This window comes from Physeter macrocephalus, chromosome 19, assembly GCF_002837175.3.
Source record: "Physeter macrocephalus isolate SW-GA chromosome 19, ASM283717v5, whole genome shotgun sequence".
Taxonomy (NCBI): Eukaryota; Metazoa; Chordata; class Mammalia; order Artiodactyla; family Physeteridae; genus Physeter; species Physeter macrocephalus.
This window is the reverse complement of record NC_041232.1, coordinates 18,112,528-18,138,627: the sequence shown is the minus strand read 5'-3', so window position 1 is coordinate 18,138,627 and position 26,100 is coordinate 18,112,528. Positions and strand designations below refer to the sequence as shown.

General features: G+C 42.1%; 1 protein-coding gene and 1 non-coding gene across 2 annotated transcripts in view; both read right to left on the bottom strand.

Moving 5' to 3' along the window:
* Positions 1-6,522: 6,522 nt before the first annotated feature.
* Positions 6,523-6,653, bottom strand: LOC112064145 (small nucleolar RNA SNORA24). The gene has a single exon (XR_002891395.1). It is a non-coding gene; the product is annotated as a small nucleolar RNA SNORA24 (small nucleolar RNA).
* An 8,700-nt stretch (positions 6,654-15,353) lies between these two features.
* The window catches only part of P2RX7 (purinergic receptor P2X 7), a 60,480-nt gene continuing 49,733 nt past the window's right edge, over positions 15,354-26,100 (bottom strand). The window contains exons 9-14 of the mRNA XM_024121097.3: positions 24,768-24,858; positions 23,426-23,491; positions 23,189-23,338; positions 21,320-21,421; positions 16,410-18,071; positions 15,354-15,783 (exon numbers count right to left, since the gene is read on the bottom strand). Of these exons, the coding sequence (XP_023976865.1) occupies positions 17,574-18,071; positions 21,320-21,421; positions 23,189-23,338; positions 23,426-23,491; positions 24,768-24,858 (907 nt within the window). The 3' untranslated portion in view covers positions 15,354-15,783; positions 16,410-17,573. The remainder of the gene's footprint in view (positions 15,784-16,409; positions 18,072-21,319; positions 21,422-23,188; positions 23,339-23,425; positions 23,492-24,767; positions 24,859-26,100) is intronic.

Here is a 26,100-nt window from a genome sequence, read left to right as displayed (position 1 = left end):
CCCAGAATAGGCAAATCCACAGAGACAGAGAGTTGATCCGTGGTTGCTTAGGACTGGGGGAAAGAAATAATGGGGAGTGATCGCTACCGAGTATGAGGCTCCCATCTGGGATCATGAAAATGGTCTGGAAAACAGATAATGGTGATAGTTGCAGAACACTTGTGACTCTACTAAAAGTCACTGATTTGTACATTTTAAAAAGGTTGTAGGACTTCCCTGGTGGTCCAGTGGGTAAGACTCTGCGCTCCCAATTCAGGGGGCCTAGGTTCGATCCCTGGTCGGGGAACTAGATCCCGTACGCATGCAGCAACTAAGAGTTCGCATGCCCAACTAAGAAGGCTACATGCCGCAACGAAGATCCCGTGTGCCACAACTAAGACCCGGCAAGCCAAAATAAATAAATAAAATTATTTTAATAACACAAAATTAAAAAAATAAAAAGGTGGCTTTTATGGTATGTGAATTATATCAAATTAAAAAAGAAAGAAAGGAAGGAAGAAAGAAAGAAAGAAAGGAAGAAAGAAAGAAAGAAACAGGGAGTAGACAATCAAGAGCCTCAGAAAAAAAGTACCTACCACATAATAATGGGGCCAAACCTCATGTTCTTTCTTCATAGGGGAGCACCTCAGACCCTCACACAGAAATTATTTTTATTTTAGACAAAGTTCCAACAGTCTGGATTGTCCGTTTCCTTTGATGCATGGTAAGCCAGTTTATCACAACATTCTTCCTCTAAAAACTGCCCTTCCTCACAGAGGTGACCCCAGCAGCCATTTTTATACTACATGACCTTGTCAATCGGACCACAGGAAACCTAACCCCAAAGGGCCAATCTGATTCTCTCCTCTGGGACTGGCACTAGGAGAGAGGCAGCTCTTTGTTCTCTGCAAGTGACCAGAACTGAGCTGATGTAACCTCAGGGTTTGTGGCAGAGTCATGTTTATGGAGAAGCCAAGAGGGGAGTTTACAGAAACAAAGGAAAGAAACTGGACAGGCAAAGGGAGCAGAGGTGAGCAATACTAAGAAAATGGCCTCTTTGGTTTCTGCTGAGTTTCTACTTCCTGGTTCTGCCTCCTTGGTTCACTTTTGCCCTTAAGGTACCCCCATAAGCTTATAATAAATGTTCATTTTTTGTCTTAAGCTAGAAGGCTTTTGAAAGTTGGGATTGAAAAGGCTTTGGCTATAGCGCTGGGTTCCAAGAGATGAAAACTGTACTGTCACTGGTAATGTGGGCGTTAAAACAAATGTTTGTATGAATGCAGCAAATTAGAGATGGGAGGCACTGCTTGAGGCCACCAATGCTAAGAGCAGCAATAAATAGATTAATAGTCCATAAAAAGAAATAAGTTCCTATAAAAAGCTCCAAAAGAACTCCAAAAAGCTCATCAGTCTGTTACCATTTAGTTGCGAGGCCAGCAGTGGCTGACCTCAGTGCATATTAGGGCGTCGTTCGGTTATAGCACGGTCATTACAATGGCCTCGAGATGCAAAAGGCCAGTCAGATGAAGCTGTATGCTTCAATGAAAAAACGTTTAAATTAATGTTCAGGCATTTATAGATGTAAGAGTCACTTATCTGGCACGTAGACATTGTAAAATCTGTCATTGTATAACATAATGACAGATGCATGTGCTCCAAATGTGTAATTATATATCTCCAGAAACAGCACATTCCCTAAATAAAGAACAAGTTGGTAGCAGAAGTGAGGAATAAATCACTTTATAATTTTACTGTTGCTTTCCCCATGGAGTCCTGAGGCTAAAGCCGGTGTGGAACATAGCCGTATGTTCCATATCTAATAGGCCGTATGTTGACCATATCTGCTAGATCAGTGGGTCTCAACCTATCAGACTCAAAGTCCCTTTAAAAAGAAATATTTTCTAATATCCTGTTAGGAGCCCTGAAAGAAATTATGAAATATAATTGGCCTACACTCAAATATGTATATGTAAATGTGTATGTATATATAAATGTTTAGTTTGCATTTTCATAATGATTAATCTTGAGCTTTTCAGGTGCTTATAGGCCATTTGTACCTCTTTGGAGAAATGTCTTTTTAGATCCTTTGCCCATTTCTTAATTGGGTTATTTGTCTATTTTAAGTTGTAAGTGTTCTTTATATATTGCAGCTGCAATTCCTTATGATCTGCAAATGTTTCCTCCCATTCAGTGGGTGGGGGGAATTATAGCTTATCAAAATGGAGAAAATGGGAAGTATGATATTCTTGCAGATGAGCTGGACCTGTTTCTGAAACTGTGTCTTAAAATCTCAGCACATTTGACATTTGGTTTCAGGGTAGTATAAAGTCCTCAGAGACCACATCCTTTGGTAGACAACAGAGAACAGAGGATGGATAGGAAAAAAGCTGTGAATACAAGAGGTGATGGAGCAGTTGTGAGGTCGACTTGCGGGGGCCGTATCTGATATTACTGAAAACAAAGGTATTCAGGAGTGGATACAGTGTGTGCCAGGCACTGGGATATATATGATTATTTACTAGTTATGCATCCTTAGATGAGCTATTTACTTTTGGGGAGTATGTTTCTTTCTTTTTTAAAAAATAAATTTATTTTATTATTTAGTTATTTATTTAGGCTGCGTTGGGTCTTTTGTTGCTGCGCACAGGCTTTCTCTAGTTGTGGTGAGCGGGGCCTATTCTTCGTTGTGGTGCACGGGCTTCTCATTGCGATGGCTTCTCTGGATGTGGAGCACAGGCTCTAGGCACGCGGGCTTCAGTAGTTGTGGCGCACGGGCTTAGTTGCTCCGCGGCATGTGGGATCTTCCCGGACCAGGGCTCGAACCCATGTCCCCTGCATTGGCAGGCGGATTCTTAACCACTGCGCCACCAGGAAAGCCCGGGAGTATGTTTCGTTATATGTAAAATGGGAATCGGTGTCATTGTGTCAAATATGATATCGCCTTTATGATATTAATAACAACAGCTAATATGCTGCTAAAAGCTTTACAGGCTTCCTTTCACTTGGTCTCATGTGAACCTAGGTGGGCACTGAGGAGTAAAACTGAGACTTAGATCATGCAAGGGGTTCAGTCAGGATTTGAGTCTATGTCTGTCTGATTCCAGAATCTTTGCTCTTAAATATTTCATTATGTAGCTTTAAAATGCTGTGAAATCATTTTGTCCACTAAATCATTGTGTAATATTATGTGGGACTATTTTTATGGTTCCATTGCTTGGTATGTTATGTAAGTTTAAGGGATAATGAGGATTGTGGGGGTCACCTTGAAATGGGAGAAGTCATGCTTGTGGAGATGCTAGTTATTGGAACTCCCATACATTTCATCATGTTCCCTGACATTAGCATATGATGTAATATCTTCTCAAATTTACTTGGAAACTATTAGATACCTAAATATTTGGAAGGATTACCCAACAGACTCAGGCAAATAGGACCTGAAGATACAGTCCCATAAGTGTCAAATCTGATAACTTTCCCAGATGGTGTCTTAATTACTGTGGGGGGCAGGGTAATGATCCCCCTGAGGATATCAGTGTTCTAATCCCTGCACCCTGTGACTGTGTTACGTTATATGGCAAAAGGGACTTTGCAGATGTGATTAAGTTAAGGATTTTAAGATGGGGAGAGTATCCTGAATTACCCAGGTGAGTTTAATCACAAGGGTTCTTAAAAAATGAAAGAGGGGCTGAAGATCAGAGTCAGAAAAGGCCTGTGACAACAGAAGCACAGGTGAGAGTGATGAGATTGCTAATTGGAGGCCATGAGCCAAACAATGAAGCTTTCTGGAAAAGGCAAGAAATGGATTCTCCCCAGCGCCTCCTGAAGGAACACAGCCTGCCAACACCTTGATTTTGGCCCATTAGACCCATTTTGGATTTCTGATCTCCAGAACTGTAAAATAATATATTTGTGTTTTCATTTTTTTTCATTTGATTATTTTTAATTAAATATTTTAATTTGAGATAATTGTAGACTCACAGTTGTAAGAAATAATACAGAGAAATTCAGATTTTCTATACCAGTAATTCTCTATTACCAGTTTCCTCCAACGGCAATATCTTACAAAACTATGATACATTTTCATAACCAGGATATCAACATTGGTACAGCCAGGATAGAGTACAGCTCCATCACCACAAGGATCCCTCTTCTTGCCCTTTTATAGCCACACCCAACCCTCTCCATCTCCCTTGGCCCCTGAGTCCCAGCAATCATTCACCTGTTCTCCATTTCCAAAATTTTGTCATTTCAAGAATGTTATATAAATGGAATTATACAGTATGGAACCTATTGGGATTGGCTTTTTTTCATCTAGAATAACTACCTAAAGGTTCATCTACATTGTTGCCTATATCAATAATTTGTCCCCCCCCCTTTTTTTTTTTGCGGTACGCGGGCCTCTCACTGCTGTGGCCTCTCCCGTTGCGGAGCACAGGCTCCGGACGCGCAGGCTCAGCGGCCATGGCTCACGGGCCCAGCTGCTCCGCGGCATGTGGGATCTTCCCGGACCGGGGCACGAACCCGTGTCCCCTGCATCGGCAGGCGGACTGTCAACCACTGCGCCACCAAGGAAGCCCCTCCTTTTTTTACTGCATAGTATCACATGCTATCCTGTCCTATTAATCTACTCCTCCACTAATACCACACACTATTTACTACATGCAATGGATGTACCAGTTTGTTTAACCACTCACCAACTGAAAGACATCTGGGTTGTTTCCAGTTTGGGGCTATTACAAATAAAACTATTATAAAACTATTATTATAAAATAAAACTATTATGAATATTTGTACACAGGTTTTTAGCGTGAACATAAGTTTTCATCTCTCAGAGTTAAATCCCCAAGATTGCAGTTGCCAGGTTATATGGTAGTTGCACATTTAGTTTTTTAAGAAACTGCCAAACTGTTTTCCAGAGTAGCTGTAACATTTTACATTCCCACCAACAGAGTGTGTGGTCCAGTTTCTTTGCATCCTCATCAGCACTTGGTGTTGTCACTATTTTTTATTTTAGCCATTTTGATAAATGTGTAGTTGTATCTCCTTGTGATTTTAACTTGCATTTCCATAAAGATTAATGATGTTGAGTATTTTTGTGTGTGCGTTTTTGTCATCTATGTATCCTCTTCAGTGAATTCTCCTCATTTTCTAATTGGGTTATTTGATTTTTACTATTTAGTTTTGACAGGTTTTAATATATTCTAGATCCTATTTTTCGTCAAATATGTGGTTTGTAAATATTTTCTTCCAGTCCATATCTTGTCTTTTCATCTTCTTAATGTGGTCTTTTGCAGAGCAAACATTTTTAATTTTGAAGAGGACTGATTTATTTTTTTTTCTTTTATGGATTGTACTTTTAGTGTCAAGTCTATGAATTCTTTGCATAGTCCTAGATCCTGAACATATTCTCCATTTTCTTCTAAAAAGTTTATAGTTTTACATTTTATATTTAAGTCTGTGATTCATTTTTTGAGCCAATTTTTAATAGGTTTTGAAAAGGCAAGAAATGGATTCCCCTCAGCGCCTCCTGAAGGAACACAGCCTGCCAACACCTTGATTTTGGCCCATTAGACCCATTTTGGATTTCTGATCTCCAGAACTATAAAATAATATATTTGTGTTTTCTTAAGCCACTGAATTTGTCATAGTATGTTACAGCATCAATAGGAAACAAATATAGTTACTAATTCCATAGAAACACTATAAGCATAAGATTCTTTTTTTTTTTTTTTTTTTTTTACAGCAAGGAAACACTCATTTATTTTCCACTTGAATACCATGCTTGAGATTTTTTTTTTTTTTTTTTTTTTTTTTTTTTTTTTTTTTGGTGGTATGCGGGCCTTCCTCTGTTGTGGCCTCTCCCGTTGCGGAGCACAGGCTCCGGACGCGCAGGCTCAGCAGCCATGGGCCCAGCCGCTCCGCGGCATGTGGGATCCTCCCAGACCGGGGCGCGAATCCGGTTCCCCTGCATCGGCAGGCGGACGCGCAACCGCCGCGCCACCAGGGAAGCCCCATGCTTGAGATTTCAAATCATGTTTGGCAGTGTACTGCAGGATGCTAAATAAGACTTCACCCATATTGCTTTGGATTTCTTGATATCTTGCTATGTTTTCCATCATCCATTGGAACAATTAGTTCGGTTTCCTAGAAACATTTGAACAGTAGTTAGAAGTTTGCCCAATAACCCAGTACCCTTCAGGGTTGTTTTTTTTTTTTTTTCTGGCTGTGTTTTGTCTTCATTGCTGCGGGCGGGCTTTCTCTAGTTGCGGCGAGCGGGGGCTACTCTTCATTGCGGTGTGCGGGCTTCTCATTGCAGTGGCTTCTCTTGCTGTGGAGCACGGGCTCTAAGCACCCGGGCTTCAGTAGTTGTGGCTCGCAGGCAGTAGAGCGCAGGCTCAGTAGTTGCGGCACATGGGCTTAGTTGCTCAGCAGCATGTGAAATCTTCCCGGACCAGGGCTCGAACCCATGTCCCCTGCATTGGCAGGCAGATTCTTAACCACTGCACCACCAGAGAAGCCCACCCTCCAGGTTTTTAAAGTGAAAAATGTTACTTGTACAAGTCAGAATGTGATACCAATTAAATGGTGACAGCTTTGCCAATAAACAAGAATATGCTCTTCCATGGCTAGGAAGGGAGACTGCCACAGCTGACAGGTCTCGAAGATACATAGAGAAGCATAAGATTCTTAATTCAGATTAAGCTACAGAGAATTTAATTTACTATCCTTAGTCTTTAATCTTTGGACAGTTTGATTTATTTTCTTTGGGGAGGATTTTGGTGTACGTTTTTCTATGTATAGTCGAATACCTGGCAAGGGACTAGAGCTTGAGGGAGATGTACAAAGCTAACTTAATTAGGTAAATCATTATTCCTCCCCACAACATATTTTTTATAAGCACAGAAGATAAATCTCTCACCCAAACAAGGTAAAAGCTTCAAGACTATTTGTGTGAATTTAGATTTTTTTTTCTTAAAAAAATAAGTGGAAAAATAAAGTTGTTTAACAGAGTAGAAGTGTTTCCCCCATTTAGTGTTCTTTATGACTTTTTTTGTGGTAACTAGATGGGTCTCCTATTCAGTGGTAGAAAAAGGCTGATGCTGTGATTGGTAATGCACAGAGACAAAGGCTGCGAAGTACAGAGATTTTTTAAAAAAATTTATTTATTTTTGGCTGCGTTGGGTCTTTGTTGCTGTGCACGGGCTTTCTCTAGTTGCGGTGAGCGGGGGCTACTCTTCGTTGTGGTGCACGGGCTTCTCATTGCAGTGGCTTCTCTTGTTGCGGAGCACGGGCTCTAGGCGCGCGGGCTTCAGTAGCTGTGACACGTGGGCTCAGTAGTTGTGGCTCGCGGGCTCTAGATCACAGGCTCTGTAGTTGTGGCGCACGGGCTTATTTGCTCCACAGCATGTGGGATCTTCCTGGACCAGGGATCGAACCTGTGTCCCCTGCATTGGCAGGCGGATTCTTAACCACTGCACCAGCAGGGAAGTCCAAACGTGGAGGGAAATTTTTTTTCTTTTTTGGAGGCACCGAGCAGCATGCAGAGATCTTAGTTTCTTAGTTTCCCCACCAGGGATCGAACCTGTGCCCCCTGCAGTGGAAGCACAGAGTCTTAACCACTGGATTTCCAGGGAAGTCCAAGACTTTTATTAATCTTTTCATAGAATCAGCTTTTAGTTTTGTTAGTCGTCTCAGTTGTTCTATATTTTGTTGATTTCTGCCCTAATAGTTATTTCCTTCTTGTTTCTTTCGTTCTGCTGCTTCTTTTCCAGTATTTGAGTTGAATGCTTAGCCTCATGTCTTTCTTAACCTTTCTTGTTTCCTGATAAATGTATATAAAGCTATAAATTTCCCTTTAAAATACTTTCACTGTCTGTGTCCCACCAATTTTGACGTGTGGTGTTTTCACTATCATCCATTTAAAAATATTTCCAAGAGTCATTTAGCAATATTTTATTTGGTTTCCAAATATTTTAAAAATTTATCGTGTGTGTGTGTGTGTGTGTGTGTGTGTGTGTGGTACGCGGGCCTCTCACTGTTGGGGCCTCTTCTGTTGTGGAGCACAGGCTCCAGACGCGCAGGCTCAGCGGCCATGGCTCACGGGCCTAGCCGCTCCGCGGCATGTGGGATCTTCCCAGGCCGGGGTCACGAACCCGTGTCCCCTGCATCGGCAGGCGGATTCTCAACCACTGCGCCACCAGGGAAGCCCCCAAATTTATCCAGACGCGCAGGCCCAGCGGCCATGGCCCACGGGCCTAGCCGCTCCGCGGCATGTGGGATCTTCCCAGGCCGGGGTCACGAACCCGTGTCCCCTGCATCGGCAGGCGGATTCTCAACCACTGCGCCACCAGGGAAGCCCCCAAATTTATCTTTTTTTGACAAAAATAAACCTTATTTTTTTTAGAAGAGTTTTATTTATTTATTTTTATTTTGGCTGTGCCGTGCAGCTTGTGGGATCTTAGTTCCTCCACCAGGGATTGAACCTGGGCCCTCAGCAGTGAAAGGGCAGAGTCCTAACCACTGGACTGCCAGGGAATTCCCTAAAAATTTATCTTTTCAAAATTAATTTCAAATTTCATTAAAATGCAGTTGGAGAACCTGATCTAATCATATTGTTCATTGGGAATATATTGAAAGAGATACATGCATGTCTGTTTTGCAAATGTTCCATGTGTACCCTAAAAGAACATGCATTGTTAGTGGGTGTTGAATTCTCTGTATATCTATTAGCTTGAGGGAGGCCCTCTCGAAGGAAGTACTTTTGAACTGAGATCTGAATGTCAGGAAAGAGCCAACTCTCTGAAAATCTGGGGGGAAAGGATCCCAGGCAGAGTGGACAGCAAGTGCAAAGGCCCTGAGGTAGGAGTGAGCTTGGTGTGTCCCAGGAATAGAAAGAAGACCTGGAACATAGTGGGCAAGGAGGAGAGTGAGGTGAGGTAAGATCCTGAGAGGTAGTCAGGGGCCAGATCAAGTAGGGCCTCAGAGGCAATGGTATGAACTTTTGATTTTAACTAACACAGTAAATTCATTGACCACACTTACCAGGTGATGTGCTATGAACTTTATGTAAGCCTGATGCCAAGTACAAACTGATCGCATTTTATATGATGAGGGAAGCACTTTGAGATTAAAAGTACCTTAGAGATCATGTTTAGCCCAGTCCTTTTCTTTTGCAAATAAGAAAACTAAGATGAGGTTTAAAAGGGTCTCACAGTTAGTCAGAGCCTAGGCTTTGGACATCCCCCTGTCTCTCTGATAGATAAGCTCTTAAAAGGGAGGACTCCACCTTCATTTAATTTCATTCAAATGTTATTGAAAGGAATCTTACAAGCAAAAATCATGCTCACCCATCCTACTTACTTATTTTTTAAATCTAGAGTTTTGCAGATTGAGTTTATTCAAAATGAGTTTACCACAGGGACTTCTTCCTTTCCTCAAATATTCCTTCTTCCTTTCCTCAAATATTCTGCTCTCATTTTACCCCTCTCTGCTTCACTTCAACATTTGGACCTGTTTCTATGAGGCAGCCACTTCAGCCCGCCTTATATTCTCCTGGGCACTACTGTCCCATTTCCAGGATGACCTGTCCCAGCACTTTTTTGATAAGGCCTCTGTGGCACATTCAGAAAACCTCCGCATCACAAAGATACTCACAGTAATTACCCATCGGTACTGCCTGGCTACATGTGGGTTTTCTCACCTTACCCACGTGGGAGGCGAAGCCACTCTGCTCTCCCAGCGGCACGGGAGCTAATGTGGATGTACCCTGAGCAAGCAAAGCTGAATCCAGCTACTGCGCCAAGCAGTCCTCAAACCATGAATGGGCACGGTGTACATGTGATGCCTTCCTGCCTGTGAGCCTGGCCCCACACACGCATCAGCAAGTGTCTTTGGGAACGTAGTCCTTTAGTGCTTTATCTGCTGAAGGCAGATTTATTCCCCTCAGAGAGGTAGAAATTTCTTCCTTGATGGTGGATGACAAAGTCAATGCCTCAGGCAAGATCAGTACCTCCAATTCCACCCGAAGAAAGCCAAAGGTAAAATTTATATCCACCAACCACTGGTTTATCCCTTCTTCTTTGCATATCCTCACAAATATTGTTCTCCTGGCTTGCTGGCCAAGCTGGGGATCTCCACTGGAATATTTTCTTACAAGACACATTTATATGTGGTTGGAGGAAACAAAAAAGTATGAACAGCAAGCCATCACCAAGCCTCCAATTGAGACTCAGACTAAGAGAGTCTAGACTGCAAAAAAAGTATATATATTTTAATGATATAAGGAAATTTCCATGAAATATAAAAATCCCACAGTTGCCTAAGCATTGGTTTTTGCTTTTGTTGGTTTAAAAAATTGTGATAAATATACATAACATAAATTTAACTATTTTTAAGTGTACAATTTAGTGGCATTAAGCACATTCACAGTGTTGTACAACCATGGCCGTTATCCATTTCCAGAATTTTTTCATCATCAGCAGCTTTGTGCCCGTTAAACACTAACTCTTCATTTCCTTCTCCCCCCCCAGCCCCTGGTAACCTTTATTCTACTTTCTATCTCTATGGATTTGCCTGTTCTGGATATTTCATATCAACAGAGTCATACAGTATGTGGCCTTTTTTGTCTGGCTTACTTCACTTAGCATAATGTTTTCAAGGTTCATCCATGTTGTAGCATGTGTCAGTACTTCATTCCTTTTTATGGCCAAATAATATTCCATTGTATGTATATAACCCATTTTGTTTATCCATTCATCTCTTCATGGGCACTTGGGTTGTTTCCACCTTTTGGCTATTGTCAATAATACTGCTATGATCATTGTGTATCAGTATGTGTTTGAGTCCTTGCCTTCAATTCTTTTGGGTGTATACCTGGGAGTGGAATAGCTGGATCATATAGTAATTTTGCATTTAAGTATTTGAGGAACTTAAATACATGAGGAACCCAAGCCTTAGATTTTGTATTTAAAATATATTTGTCACAATTAAAAAGAGAGAATAGAAGTATTTGGTATGGCTGCCATAATAAAGCACCAGAGACTGGGTGGCTTAAATAGCAGAAATTTGACGTACCAGATCAAGGTGTCAGCAGAGTTGGTTTCTTCTAAGGCTTCTCTCTTTGTCTTACAGACAGCCATCTTCTCCCTGTATCTTCACATGACCTTCCCTCTGTGCCTGTGTCCTAATCACCTCTTCTTGTAAGGACACCAATCAGATTGGATTAGGAGCTACCCATATGATCTCATTTTACCTTAATTACCTCATTAAAGGCTACATCTCCAAATACAGTCATTTTCTGGGATAATGGGAGTTAGAACTTCAACATATGCATTCGGTGGTGGTGGGAGCAAAATTGAGCCTACAGGAGGGGTAGAGCCAGCCATATGCCAACTCTTTTTTTTAAAAAATAAATTTATTTATTTATTTATTTATTTATTTTTGGCTGTGTTGGGTCTTCGTTGCTGCGCGCGGGCTTTCTCTAGTTGCGGCGAGCAGGGGCTACTCTTCGTTGAGGTGCACAGGCTTCTTATTGCGGTGGCTTTCCTTGTTGCAGAGCACAGGCTCTAGGAGCATGGGCTTCAGTCGTTGCAGCACACGGGCTCAGTAGTTGTGACGCACGGACTTAGTTGCTCCACGGCATGTGGGATCTTCCCAGACCAGGGCTCAAACTCGTGTCCCCTGCATTGGCAGTCGGGTTCTTAACCACTGCACCGCCAAGGAAGTACAATAATACCTAACATTTATTGACCGCTAACTCTGTGCCAGGCAGTGTGCTAAGTGCTTCACATACATTTACTCTTAGAACATTTAATATTTAATATAACCCTTGGATACAAAGATACAACTAAGATTTCTAAGAATTGGGTAAACTGAGGCCTCTCCACTAATTAGTGGGTGGGCTAGGATTTGAAGCCAGGTGGTCAGTTTCCAGTGTCCCAGCTCTTCCCCACTGCACTGGTGTGCTGGCATAGGCATGCAGGCACACAGAACCAAGCCCATTGCCTTTGAGGAGCTTCTTGTTTCCCTGGGGAAATAAAATAACTCATAACTTACTATACTCAACAGCCTTGCCTAAGGCTTGCCTAGGGCTCTTTTCCAAGCCTGTCAAGTATGGTAATTATTTGATTAAAATGACTAGTGTTGGCCTCACCTCTGATTCCTGAAGACTCACATACATATGACCTTCATAATTCATTCAGAAGAACTAAGGAAGTTGGAAATGCAAAATCCTTTCCATAGATCATCATCTGTTTTGGAAACATGATTCATAACCCTCTTGGGACTGGAAAAGAGGAAACTGAAAGATCACAGTAAAAGTGAAAGAAGATAGTGATGTCTACATCTATTCAAAAGAGAGCAGAAAGGGACTTCCCTGGTGGTCCAGCAGCTAAGAAACCACACTCCCAATGCAGGGGGCCCGGGTTTGATCCCTGGTCAGGGAACTAGATCCCACATGCCGCAACTAAAGATCCCACGTGCCACAACGAAGATCCCGTGTGCCGCAACTAAGACCCGATGCAGCCAAATAAATAAATAAATATTTTTTAAAAAAGAGAGAAAGCAGCAGGATTCCAATCAGCGGACCCTCAGGGATTCCTGGGACGATGACTGCATTGGATTAGAGTATGGGTTGAGAAACGTACAAGCAGCAGAAAGTGTAACCACACCCAGTGCACTCAAATGGTTACTTTGAGTAAATGGGGGTAGTGGTCCCAGTTCCGCTCTAAGAAACAGGGCTTTGTGCAGACAATGACTGCGCAGAAGCCAAGCCTCTAATTTTTTAGGGCAACTGGCTTTAAGGGTATCTTAATCACCTCCTCTTCACCGCATTGGTAAGGGAGGGATTCCCACCCTAGCGGTATGGGGATGGCCGAACATGTGACACCAGAACTGGACAGCTGAAATTGGCAGCAGTTCATTGGTCACATATACTCACAGCACAGGGAAGAAGGACACCACACGCCCTGCAGGGTCATATGGGGGTAGCATTTAGGAACAGAGTGAACGACCAGAGGCAGTGGGAGGCAAGCTTGCTTTGTAGTAGCCGGAGGGTGAGGTGTCCTGTGGTTCCCACAGGAGAATGTCGTTGGCTCTTTTGGATAATTCCATGGCCTGGTAGGGAACGCAAATCCGCTATGCAGGGATCAGCAGAAACTGCATCTGGTCCATCTGATGAGGAAGGTTGTTTAACTAGGTGACGTTTTCGATCAGACCAAGAAGAAAAACTTGCAGTTAAGCCAAGCTAGGCCCTCCTCATTTCACCAGATGTTAAGGCAGCATGTAATATGAGACCTTGATTTTAGGCCTTACACCACAGGGTGGAATGCATCTGTAGGCTCTGTTGACTGCCCCTTGTCTCTAGATTTGGCACATTCTTGACCCTGACCCAAAGCTCAAAGAATGTTCTCATCCCCACCAACTTGGGACAGGAGATATTCTAAAAATCAAGGCATAATGGGAATTCCCTGGTGTTCCAGTGGTTAGGACTCGGTGCTCTCACTGCCGGGAGAGGAAGAGCAGGAGAGAAAAGAGAATCAGTCCATTTTGCTGCGTATCTGGGACCCGTGTTTCACAAAGTAGGGAAAGACTGAAATGAATATTAAAACTATATCTACCACCACTCTTGGCGATCAGAATGATCTTTAAAAAATGAAATATAGGGGCTTCCTTGGTGGCGCAGTGGTTGAGAGTCCACCTGCCGATGCAGGGGACACGGGTTCGTGCCCCGGTCCAGGAAGATCCCACATGCCGCGGAGCAGCTGGGCCCGTGAGCCATGGCCGCTGAGCCTGCACGTCCGGAGCCTGTGCTCTGCAACGGGAGAGGCCACAACAGTGAGAGGCCTGCATACCGCAAAAAAAAAAAAAAAAAAAAAAAAAAAGAAATATAATCTTACCAGGCTGCTACTTAAAACCCTTCAATGGGTCTCCATTGGTCTTTCTTAAGATAAAGACAAAACTCCTTGCCATGACTTTCAAGGCTCTATGCAGTCCAGCCCCTGCCTGTCCAGTCTTATCTCATTCCTTACTTCCCCATACTATTTATGGAGCAGGCATACAGGTCTCCTTTAAATTCTGCAGACCTTCTATGCTTTTTGTCAGCCCCAGGACCTTTGCACATGCTATTGTCTTGGCCTAGAATGCTCTTTCCTCCCCAACTCACATAGTTATCTAGAACTTATCCTTCAAATTTCAGCTGAAGAGCTCCTTCCTCAGGGAAGAGTTCTCTGATTTCCCCAAATAGGTCAAGTTCCCCTATTATAGGCTCTCAGAACATCTTTTACCTTCTTCATCATGATACTCATCATAAGTTACAAGTTTATATTTGTTTGAATTATTTGATTAATGTCCATCTCCTCACATCTTCATGAGAGTGGCAACCTTATTTATCATTGATCTCTAGTAAGTGCCTAAAAGAAAGCTCCTGTTTACCTATACTCTACTCGTAACACTTCTGACACCAAATGTGCATGGGGTTTTCCCACACCAACCAATTCTCCAGCTCTCCAGACACCAAGTGGGTGTCTTGCAATTCAATTATGACATTAATTACCTGGAGTTAGCATAGACCCCACAGGTTAAGGGTTCAGTCCTACAAGATTGTCCCCCACTTCAGACACCAGTCATGTCCAGGGTTGTCACCTGTACTTCTGACCAACTGGTTATAAATTAGGGGTTCCTATAACCCCCTCGTCAGATTCAGTAATTTGCTGTAGTGGCTCATAGAACTCAGGGAAACACTTACATTTACCCATTTATTATAAAGGATATGTTAAAAGATACAGATGAACAGCCAGATGAAGAGTTACATAGTGAGGGCCAGAAGGGTCCTGAGTGCAGAAGCTTTTGTCCTTGTGGAGTTGGGGGTGTACCACCCTCCCCAAATGTGGATGTATTCATCAGTATGGAAGCTTTCTTAACCCCACAGTGTAGGGGTTTTTATGGAGGCTTTATCACATAGTCAAAATCGATTATTAACTCAATTTCCAACCCCTCCCCACTGTAGAGGATAAGGTGGTGGGACTGAAAGTTCTAAGCTTCTAATCATGGCTTGGTCTTTCTGGTGACCAGCCCTCTTCCTGAAGTTATCCAGGAGCCCACCAAGAGTGGCCTCATTAGAACACAAGACAGTTCTAAATTCCAGGGGATTTAGGAGCTCTGTGTTAGGAACTGGGGGCAGAAACTAAAAACATATCTTTGTATGTCAAAGTGCCTCAGTGCGTATATGTTGAATGAATGTGTCAATGAATGAGCTAACTGATTTGGGGATCTTCTGAGAAAAGAAAGTAAAAGGAATACTTCGGTAAATGCGAATTACACGTTATTTTTTTTATTATCAAAACTGTTAAGACATCTACATTGCCAAGCTAGAATTAGGAAGCGTTTTAAAAATGGTTCCCTCTAAAGAGAGGAATGCAAGTCCATAACCAATGCTACATGAAATCAGGCAGTGTTACAAGAAAGCAGATCTCCAATACAGAGATGAAGCAGTGAATACCGTGCAATTACTAAAACAGGAGAATGGATTTAAGTACAAAAAACAGATCCTACAAAATGTGACTTTCCTTGGGATGCCTTTGGCGATGACACTATTTTCTACTGTAGACCAAAAATAAGAATATAAATATGACGCATGCTGTTGTAGGAAGTGTCAGACATTTTGCACATAGTTAATGTAACACATCACCCTCTCACCTTCTCACCCAGAGCATCTGGGAAAGGTGAAAACAACAGGTGGATCCAGTGATTATTTGTCATTCCAAATGCTGACTCCATCTGGGGTCTCCACAAGGCGCTAGAAACACCCTAGGGGGAAGGCATCAAAAAATAACATATGAAGGCTCAGAGGCTATCAGAATGGAAATCTGTAGCAGTTACATAGAATTCTCAGAGTAAAAAATTTCAGTTCTGAAGAAGTCATATATAATTCACTTCAAAAATATCTCTGAAAGGTAGTAAAAATGAGAGTTAAATCTGGCCCAGTTAACTTGATTCCTGAGTTTAAAGCCAGGTGAAATCCTGGGACCAAAAAAGAAGGTTTTTGTTCATATTATCTTACATTAAAACAGTAGAAAGCTGATGACTTTTAAAAAGTGTCAAAATGGTCAATCTTAGAGTATGTATTAAAAACTCACAGATCCTTCATTAGTCACAGTTTTGAATAGTGTTCGCTATTTATTCTTAAAAATAGTTGTCGTTTAGAAATAGTCCGTTCTAGTGCCAAAACCTTGAAACGGAAATCCTGCAGGAGGGTCCTAAAACCTGCTATTCATTTTTATACTCTTAGCAGTTGACATATAGAAATGGTAAAAGGTTGAGTGTGAGTTGCTTTTTAAGTAGCATCCAGACTGCATCCATTGTAATTGGCTGCAACGTACAGGATGTTAAAGGCATAAAGGTGGCTTATTCCAGTTTTTAACAGCAATACTTACTTCCAGTCATAGAAATGTGATGTGGATTGAAATGTATTGGGTAGCTCAGCAGTTAGATTTGATGGATTCCAGGGCTGGTCTGGTGAGTTACCTGATTTGGTCTGCAGCTCTTCTAGAACTGCCAAATAGAAACCCAAGCCCCCAAGGGGCTCCAGGGATTTTTTGGCTGAAAATCTGGACACATGTCTTGGACCCAGAGAAGATGTGGGCTGAGTCTACGTCCCATGAATCAGGCTTGCTCTCTGTCCCAGTTATCTGTCGCTATGTAGCAGACAACACAAAACATAGTGGTTTAAAATAACAATTTTTGTTCTGTGGGTTCACTGGGTAGCTCTCACTTGGGTTGTCTGATGCAGTTGCACTCATATGTTAGCAGGATCTGGAATCATCTGAAGGCTTCTTCTCTCCCATGGGCTTGGATGGCTTGAATGCTGGGGCATCTCTCCTCTTCACACGGTTGCTCGAGCTTCTTCACAGCAGGGTGGACTCAGTATAGGCAGATTTTTATATGGGAGCTTGCTTCCTTCACAGCAAGAGTTTCAAGGACAGGAAGTGGAAGCGGACAGCATCTTAAGACCAAGACCCTGAACCTGACACAGCATCACTTTATCATTGGATAAAGTGAGCAGAGCTGCCAAGACACAAGGGGAGGAGATATAACCCCTCAGGTCCTATAGGTCAAATGCCAAAAAATTTGTGCCAAAACTTTTAATCCTCCCCATTCTTTAACCAGGACCCAAGGGTTTGTTGATAGTTGGACATTATCCTAGTCTCACCTCAAAATGAGCTGCTTCATATTCATGTAGCTCTTTATGCATTAATAAGAGAGTTTGTGTACACTGTCTCAATTTTCTCTCCTAATATCCCTGTGAAACAATAGGTTGGATAATAAGGCAACTGAGGTACAGAGGTTAAAGGCCTAGGATCACACAACTTCCTAGGGATAGAATGGAGATATAAATCCTAATCTCTTGACTCTCAGTCCATGCTGAGGGATTCTAGTTTATTTGCTGTTTGTTTACCCTGGTCACTTTGCTCTCTAGCACATACAGAGCTGGGGGAGGAGGAAAGCACATTTCCCTTTGGCTGAAAATCTGGACACACATCTTTGCAGGTGAAGCTCAAGGTGCAAGCAAAGGCAATGTTATATGACTGCTCAGCACATCAGTAAGGACTCTTGAAGCCACTGTACTGGCCTTCCCTCTTGGGAAACTCTCTCCGGATCCTCCAGCGGCAGCAGCTGGGCAGGATGGCAGAGTCAGCCAGGTCCTGGGAGCCAAAGCGCCATGTAGTATAGCACCTGTAGGCGCAGTGCCGCAGTTGGCTGTTGGTAGAATCTGCATCCAGCACCAGCAAGGGCTCCTGGTAGTGCAGGAGGAACTGTAGGACATGTCTGGACAGGATAAGCTTCTTGAACGGCTCTGAGGTGGTGATACAGGCACCCATCTTTTTCCGACAGCACAGCTCCTCCATGCATCTTTGTCTCTCAGGGAGTTGAGATGGGAGGCACTTTCCGCACTGGCACCAATTCGGGCAGTCACTGGATCGAGGGGTTGCCCCTTCACTGAGCAGCTGGATAGCCTCTAGTTGTCCAGGAATGGGGGGTGGCTCGTGAAGAGACAGAGGCAGCCTGGACAAGTCTGTGAAGTCCATCGGGGGTCTCTGAAAAAGGCAAGTTTCCAAACCCATCAGCACTGACACCCCCTAGGGTTCTAGGTTCTTTATTATTAACGTATAAAATTACATTTAATATTACATTAATACTAGTAGCTATCATTTATTAAATGTATATATCAGGACTGTGTTTCGCAAGCATTGCCTCATTTAAGCTTTCGGAGAACGTCGTGAGATATGTGTTCTGATCTCCATTTTACAGATTTGGAAAGTGAAGTTCAGAAAAGCCAGGCCTCAATACATATATCTCTTCGGAGAGACCTTCTTGCCTTGACCACCTGATCTAGGTAGTTCCCCTCCTCCCAGGTCATTCTCTTATCACATAATGATGTTCTATGTTTGTTATGAGGAAATGATCTTATGAACTGATATGTTTACTTAATGATTCTTCTTCCACATGAAAGCAGGGGCCCTGTTTGCTTTGTTTACTGCCTGTATTCCCAATGCCTAGGACAGTGCCCACACATAGTAGACAGTAAATATTTGTTGACTTAGCTCTGCTTTCTCCTTTCTCACCATGCTCCCTTTTCTGAAAAAATCCATTTGTTATCCTCCAGTGGAAGTTGCCATAATTGCCATCATTTATGTCTGCTCTTTGTGACATATACCTTCATTCACCAGACAAAGAAAGTCTGAGTTAAGTACATTAAAATTGAATGGTTCTTGTACATGAATGTTCACAGCGGCACTATTATAATAGCCGAAGGGTGAAAATAACCTAAGTGTCCATTAATGGATGAATGGATTAAAAAAATGTTATGTTCATACAATGGACTATTATTCAGCTTCAAAAAGGAATGAAGTGGTGACAAATGCTAAACATGGATGTTTAGCTAAACATGGATGGAACCTTGACATTATGCTAAATGAAAGAAGCCAGACATAAGAGGACAAATATTGTATGATTCAATTTACATGAAATGTCCAGAATAGGTAAATCCATGTATACAGAAATCTACAGAAAGCAGATTAGTGGTTGCCAGGGGCTGGGGAGAAGTGAGTGAGTAGTGGCTGCTGAATGGATACAAGGTTTCCTTTTGGGGTGTGAAAAGGCTCTGGAGCTAGATAGTGGTGATGGTTGCACAGCATTGTGGATATACGAAATGTCACTGAACTGTACACTTTATTTTTTTTCCTCTTTAAAAAAATTATGTATTTATTTATTTATTTGGCTACGCCGGCTCCCAGCTGCAGCACACGGGATCCTCGCCGCTGTGCACAGGATCCTCGCTGCAGCATGCAGGATCTTTAGTTGCGGCATGTGGGCTCTTCCAGTTGCAGCATGTGGGATACATCTCCACGACCAGGGATCAAACCCGGGCCCCCCGCATTGGGAGCACGGAGTCCCAACCACTGGACCACCAGGGAAGTCCCTGAACTTCACACTTTAAAATGATTAGAATGGTAAATTTTAGGTTATGTGTATATTACCACACCCACCCCAACACACAGGAGTTCACTTTATACCCAGATCTGATAAAAACGTTACAAGAGTGGAAAAATTTTGGCCAGACTCTCTCAAGAAGAGATGTAAAATTCTTAAATATTAGTGAATTGAATCCAGCAGTAAATACAAAGAATCATACATCACACTCAAACTGATGTTATTGCAGATTCCTGCAAGGTTGGCTTAATATTTGAAAACCAATCAGTGCAATGCAGCACATGACAGAAGAAAAGAAAACTCATTGATTATTTGGAAAGAAGCAGAAAAAACACGTTATTTTAAAATTCAGTATCCATTCATGATAAAAATTCTTAGTAAACTAGGAGCAGAGGGGAATTTTCTTAATCTTATAGAGCATTCTTTAAAAACCTACAGCAGGGACTTCCCTGGCGGTCCAGTGGTTAGGACATGGCACTTTCACGGTGGTGGGCTGGGTTCAATCCCTGGTCTGGGAATTAGGATCCCGCAAGACATGGGGCGAGGCCGGAAAGAAAAAAAAGACCTACAGCAAGTACTATAGTGAAATAAAAAACTTTCTTCCTGAGATAGGGAATGAGACAAAGATGCTTGGTCTTATCACTTCTATTCAGTATTGTACTGGACATCCTAACAGGTGTAATAAGCTCCTGGAGCTAGAAGAAGCAAGAAAGGAACCTCCCCTAGAGCCTTCAAAGGGAGCACAGCCCTGCTGACACCTTGATTTCAGACTTTGATTTCAGAATTCTGGCCTCCAGAACTGTGAGAGAATAAATTTCTGTTGTTCCAAGCTACCTAGTTTGTGGTCATTTATTATGGCAGCTGTAGAGAACTAATGCAGTTAGTGAAGATGTCCAGCAGCCATAACTGCTGGGGGGAGTGTGAATTAGAACACCCACTTCAGAGAACTGTTAGGTAGTATCTACTAAATCTGAACACACACCTGCCTTATGACTTAGCAGTTCCACTCTTAGGTGCCATACGTGTACTGTAGCAGCATCATTGGCATGAACCCCAAAGTGGAAACTACCCGAATAGGTAGTTCACTCAACAATAGAATGGATAAATAAACTGAATGTTTATAAAACAGCAATTATACAACGAGAATGAACCATTGCTATACACAACATCATGGATGACTCTCACAAAAATAATATTGAGGGAAGGAAGCCAGACACTCAACAGAGTATGTAATGAATACATACTATAGGATGAACATTTTTTTAAAATTATAAAAATAAAAAAATAAAATAAAATTTAAATAAAAAAATTCTAGAAGAGGTAAAACTAACCTTGAATACAGGATAATGACTACTTTTAAGGGAAGGTAGTAATTTGGAGGCATAAAAGGGACTTCTGCTAGTAATAGTCACTTTTTAAATCTGGGTGCTGGTTACATGTGTTACATGTGGTTTACTTTGTCAAGTCATCAATTGTGATTTATACACATTTCTAGATATATTTATATTTCATAGTAAGTTTTGGGCTTCCCTGGTGGCGCAGTGGTTAGGAATCCGCCTACTAGTGCAGGGGACACGGGTTCGAGCCCTGGTCCGGGAGGATCCCACATGCCGCGGAGCCACTAAGCCCGTGTGCCACAACTACTGAGGCCCGTGCGCCTAGAGCCCGTGCTCCGCAGCAGGAGAAGCCACCACAATGAGAAGCCCGCGCACCGCAACGAAGAGCAGCCCCCGCTCGCCGCAAGTAGAGAAAGCCAGCACGCAGCAACGAAGACCCAATGCAGCCAAAAATAAATAAAGAAATAAAGAAATAAAATAGTAAGTTTTCTCTTAAAAAAGACGAAATAACTTACTGGCACTTCTTCACCTTCAACATCCTGCAGACTTTTCCCAAGTAGCCTTTGGTTTACCATCCTAATGTGGGGTTCATCCACAAAGGACACATATTTTAATGTCTAGGAAGTAAAGATGAAAAGGTTACCAATTTTAGTTCAGAATTATCACGAATTGCATATCTGAACATATCTAAAGGCAACTGTTATTCCTGTTTCCAAATGACAACCTGTTACACAAGCTAACCAAAACTCTTGCTAACGAAGAAAGAATGATTCTGAGTCTAAAGGTAAATCAGAAATCGATCCCCAAGCACCTTAATTTGTAGATTTAGAGTATCCACAGCTTACTGCCTAATATCTCTAGGTCCCCCAAGTGCTATGTAAAATTCCTTTGTTGTGTTCCCTCAATTTCAGTTACTCTAGGTTGACTATCTCCAGAAGGTTATACTATTGAATCTTAAATTATTTATATTTTCATTAAATTTCATCTCATCTTGGGCCATGAAATGGTGATTTATTTTAGTTGCAAAGATGAACTTTTACTTTAATTGCAAATACATGTACAATGAACAATGAATTGTGCATTCAGCTGCTAAAAAAGGACAGCAATGTTCTTGGATAAAAGAAAGAAACCCTCTGTTGTTTTTAAATACCAGAGATTTCTCTTTGATTGGAGGAAATCATGGAGTCAATGTAGTAAATTCCAAATTAATCAAATCAAAACCATACAGATGAACTAAAATTTGACCACTCTGACCACTCCTCCATCCTAGGCTCCTTTCCAGAAGCAATCACTGTTATCACTTGTATGAGTGTCCAGTACCTTGTTTTTATACGTATATTACCTCCCCCCACACATTTATATGTGTGTGTGTATAATACATGTAGAAACTATACAGAATCTATATGTGTGTGTCTATAAATGGACATATATAATATACATGTAGAAAAAACATAGAATTAGTTTATGTGGATTGTTGCTTTTTAACCTATATATCATACCATATATATTGTTCCATAGTTTGCTTTTTTCCTGTCAACAAATGTCTTGGATATTTGCTCATGCCAGTACCTATAACATAGTGGTTATAAACATGGATTCTGAAACCAGCCTGCCTGAGTTGGAATTTCAGCTCTGCCACTTACTAACTGTATGACTTTGGGCAAATTATTTAACCTTCCTGTGCCTCAATTTCCTCATCTATAGAAAGAGATAATAGTAGCACCTATCTAGAGTTCTGCTAATAATCATAATCCCATAAACCTACCTGTAGGGTTGTGTGAAGATTCAGTGAGTTAATGTATACGTAGCACTGGAAATGCTATGTAAACGTTTGCTTTTATTATAATCTACCTCACTTTTAAAAACTGGTACCAGGCATTCCTTACTATGGATTTATCATAGTTTATTTCACCATTCACCTATTGGACGTTTGGGCAGATGCTCCTCTTCACTGTCACAAACAGCACTGTGATGGACATCTTGTACATGTGTACTACTTGGGTACCCACGTGAGTGTTTCCCTAAGGCAGGTATAGAGAAGTGGAAATGCCAGGCTGTAAAAGTATGTCCCATTTAAATGTTACTAGATTTACAAATTGTTCTCCAAAGTCATTATACTTTTTTTGCACAACCAATTTAATAAATCTGACAAATCCTGGAACATAAAAATTTGTTTTCCCTATATCTTGCTTCTCCATTTTTGTGTCTGTTCTTCACTAAAACTAAAGGATTCATCTGAGAGATGGTGGATTGGGGTAGAGTCCAGAGGCTTATCCATCATGGGATTGATTACACCTATGATTTTGGCCTTATTTTTGCATACTTCTCCGTGTCCAATGGGCCATACAGGTGTTTTAACGTCCCATAGACACAGCAAGCCTTACCTGCTTTGGCTCTGCAATGGATTCACACTTCTTCCTGTAGTAGTATTCATTGACTGCACAGGGTTCACAGCACTTGCAACAGGGATAAATACGGGATCGACAGCATTTATATGAGTAAGTGTTGATGAGAAAGTCAATGAACACAGTGGCCTGGGAAAAACCCAGACAAGCACCATGTCGGTTAAACTTCCTTTTGCCAAATCATTTTCATAAAATGTGAGAAAGAGAATCCCTTACCAGACCAAAGTAAGAGAGGTTTGAACCGATGTACACGATCAGCTGGATAATGTCAAATTTTCCTCCCTGGAAACAGAGTACAAAAGGTTACCCGGTTGAAATTCAGAGCAATGCTCTTTTACTCTAACATGTAATTGTAAGTTCCAGCAGAGGAGGGAGTCTAGTGCCGTGAATTTGACAGATGCATCCAAAGTGTTCATGGCAGCAAAGATTAAGGAGACTGAAAATAAGAATCCCATTCCTCCTGCTTCTGCCTTTCAGGATGTGCTTGAAAACATGGATGTTTTAAACAAATAAGCACTGGAACTCACACATTGAGAGGAGAACCATTGAAAGTTTGTTTTTCCATTCAGGGTGAGGGTTTCAAAAGAGCTTTCCCTAAAAGTGATTTGAGATTACTTTGGAAACAGAGGGAAGGAATGTCTGCACAAACGCTTCCCATAGATGTCCCTGTGGTTTTTATTCTCAATGTCTTTGTATCCTCTCACTATATCTCATCTATTCTTGTGCTGCTTATCACCATGTTACATAAATAATACGCTGTCAGACAAGGTATGTGGGCATCTGTTGATTTTTGCATACCCAGCATCCCCTCCTTCTGGAGACAGCATGCCCATTTTCCTTTGGAGAACCGTCTGTGTCCATACTCAGTCCATGTAGTTTGTGGGGAAGGGGCTGGTTCAGGGCTGGTCTAAGACCAGCCATTGTGAGTGACCCTGGTCACAGTTCAGCAGTGAGCATCTGGCCCATATTGGGCCAGTCAAAGCCAGTGGCATCTGCTGAGGCTTTTGCTGAGATGTTCTCTCTTCACTGAGGTTACTAAATTGCTAAGGTATAAGTAGCTGCTGACACCACTGCATAGAGATGACCCGCTGTGAATGACACCAAAACAGAGGAGAACAAATGTAAGAGATGGAGGGAGGCAGGTTCCTGATGATGTTGTTAAGACATCTGGATTTATGATGCCCGAAGCCTGAAAATTGCCTCGGGATTTTTCAGTTATGTGAACTAAAAAAAAAAGACTTATTTTTTCCTAAGCCCATTTGAATTGGATTCCTTACAAAGTATTTTGCAGAGGGATTTCTTTCTCTCTCTTTTTAAAGCATCAGAGTGTATTGAAAATTGAGTATTAGGTTTTTTCCCCAAGCCCACTCTTGTACTCATTAGATGACTTGTCCATGAACAAGGACATTTCTTGCCCCTCTCTGATCCCACATGCAAGATGCACAGTGCCAGCTAACGACTATGACCAAAACATTCACCCTTTGAGACACTACAGCAATAATTAAGACACAGTCCTAAGAACGGAGATGCCAGTGGCTGAAAGCGAGAAGAGACTTACGGTGCCAAAAACCAGGATGTCAAAACGGATCCCAAAGGCTTTTATCAGGGTCCGCTTTTCGATATTATTTTCCTTATAGTACCTGGCATATCTGTAGGAGGAAAAGGATACATATTTATAAAGATCTATCTGGAAGTGCTGGTATTTTATGAAAAGAAAAACCGAAACAGTAGCCGATCTAGTCTTCTTTGTCCATCTTCTAGCTCTGCTGGCGTTGGCAAAGGGAAGAACACAATCCAAACCCATGAAATTCTCTCTCTCTTCACCTGGAACCAAGGCACCACTTCCCCACGTCACCTTCTCTACTTCCAGCATCACAGGATGATGGAAAGTCTGTGTTTTAGTTTAAGATTAAAATGAACAATTTTTAACCAATACAGGGTTAACAACAAGAGAAATTTTAAAAAGTAACTTCAAGCACTCTGATCATTCTCTAAGAGGGAAAAGTTTAGCTTCTAGAACAAAGAGGGGGAGGGTGAATCTTAGATACTAATTAATGGATTGGGAACAGGTGCCCCTCAGCAATCTGCTCTGTGTTTTCTTAAGATTCTGTATTTGTCTGTTTGGCATCCATTATCACCAGGGCCGAACTAGCAGACAATGTTGTTTACATGCCCCCTGCAATCCAGCTTTTGCGAGTATGTGAAAATCATGTGACAAACCGTCTGACCAATCCTGAGTCCATATCTCCAGCCACCTCCTGTATCTAACTTTCACACCCCCAGCCAACATTTCCCCTGCCCTAACTTGCCCAGGGCCAGGTACCAGACAACCAGAGACCACCGCTGTAGCCCAGAGCCCACCAACATTACTCAAAGTAGCCAATCCTAAGCTGTTTCCCCTGCCCTGCCTTGCCTTTCCCACAAAAAACACAGTAAAGGCTCTGGGCTGTGCTTTCCCCTTTCTCCTGCTAACCCCTGACCAAACCTGGTGCTTCCCCCTCTGTGGCCTGGTGTGCCCCACCTCTCGGGAAATTCTTCTTTCAAGGGCATTGACTTATCTGTGTTATCACTCAGTCACCTTTATAAATTAAGACCTGGGCACAAATCACAGTCACCCCAAGTATGCAACCCTCATCAGTGCTACAATCAGGGAAAGTGGCATGTTTTGTTTTTCATGAATAATTAGGAAGGCTTAAGCCACATGCCTTACAAAACTTTTAAATCTGACCCTCCCTCTTACCACTTTTGGTGGTTGTTTGTAGGTAAGGACATATATTTTCTTTTCTTTTCTTTTCTTTTTTTTTTTTTTGCGGTATGTGGGCCTCTCACTGTTGTGGCCTCTCCCGTTGCGGAGCACAGTCTCCGGACGCGCAGGCTCAGCGGCCTTGGCT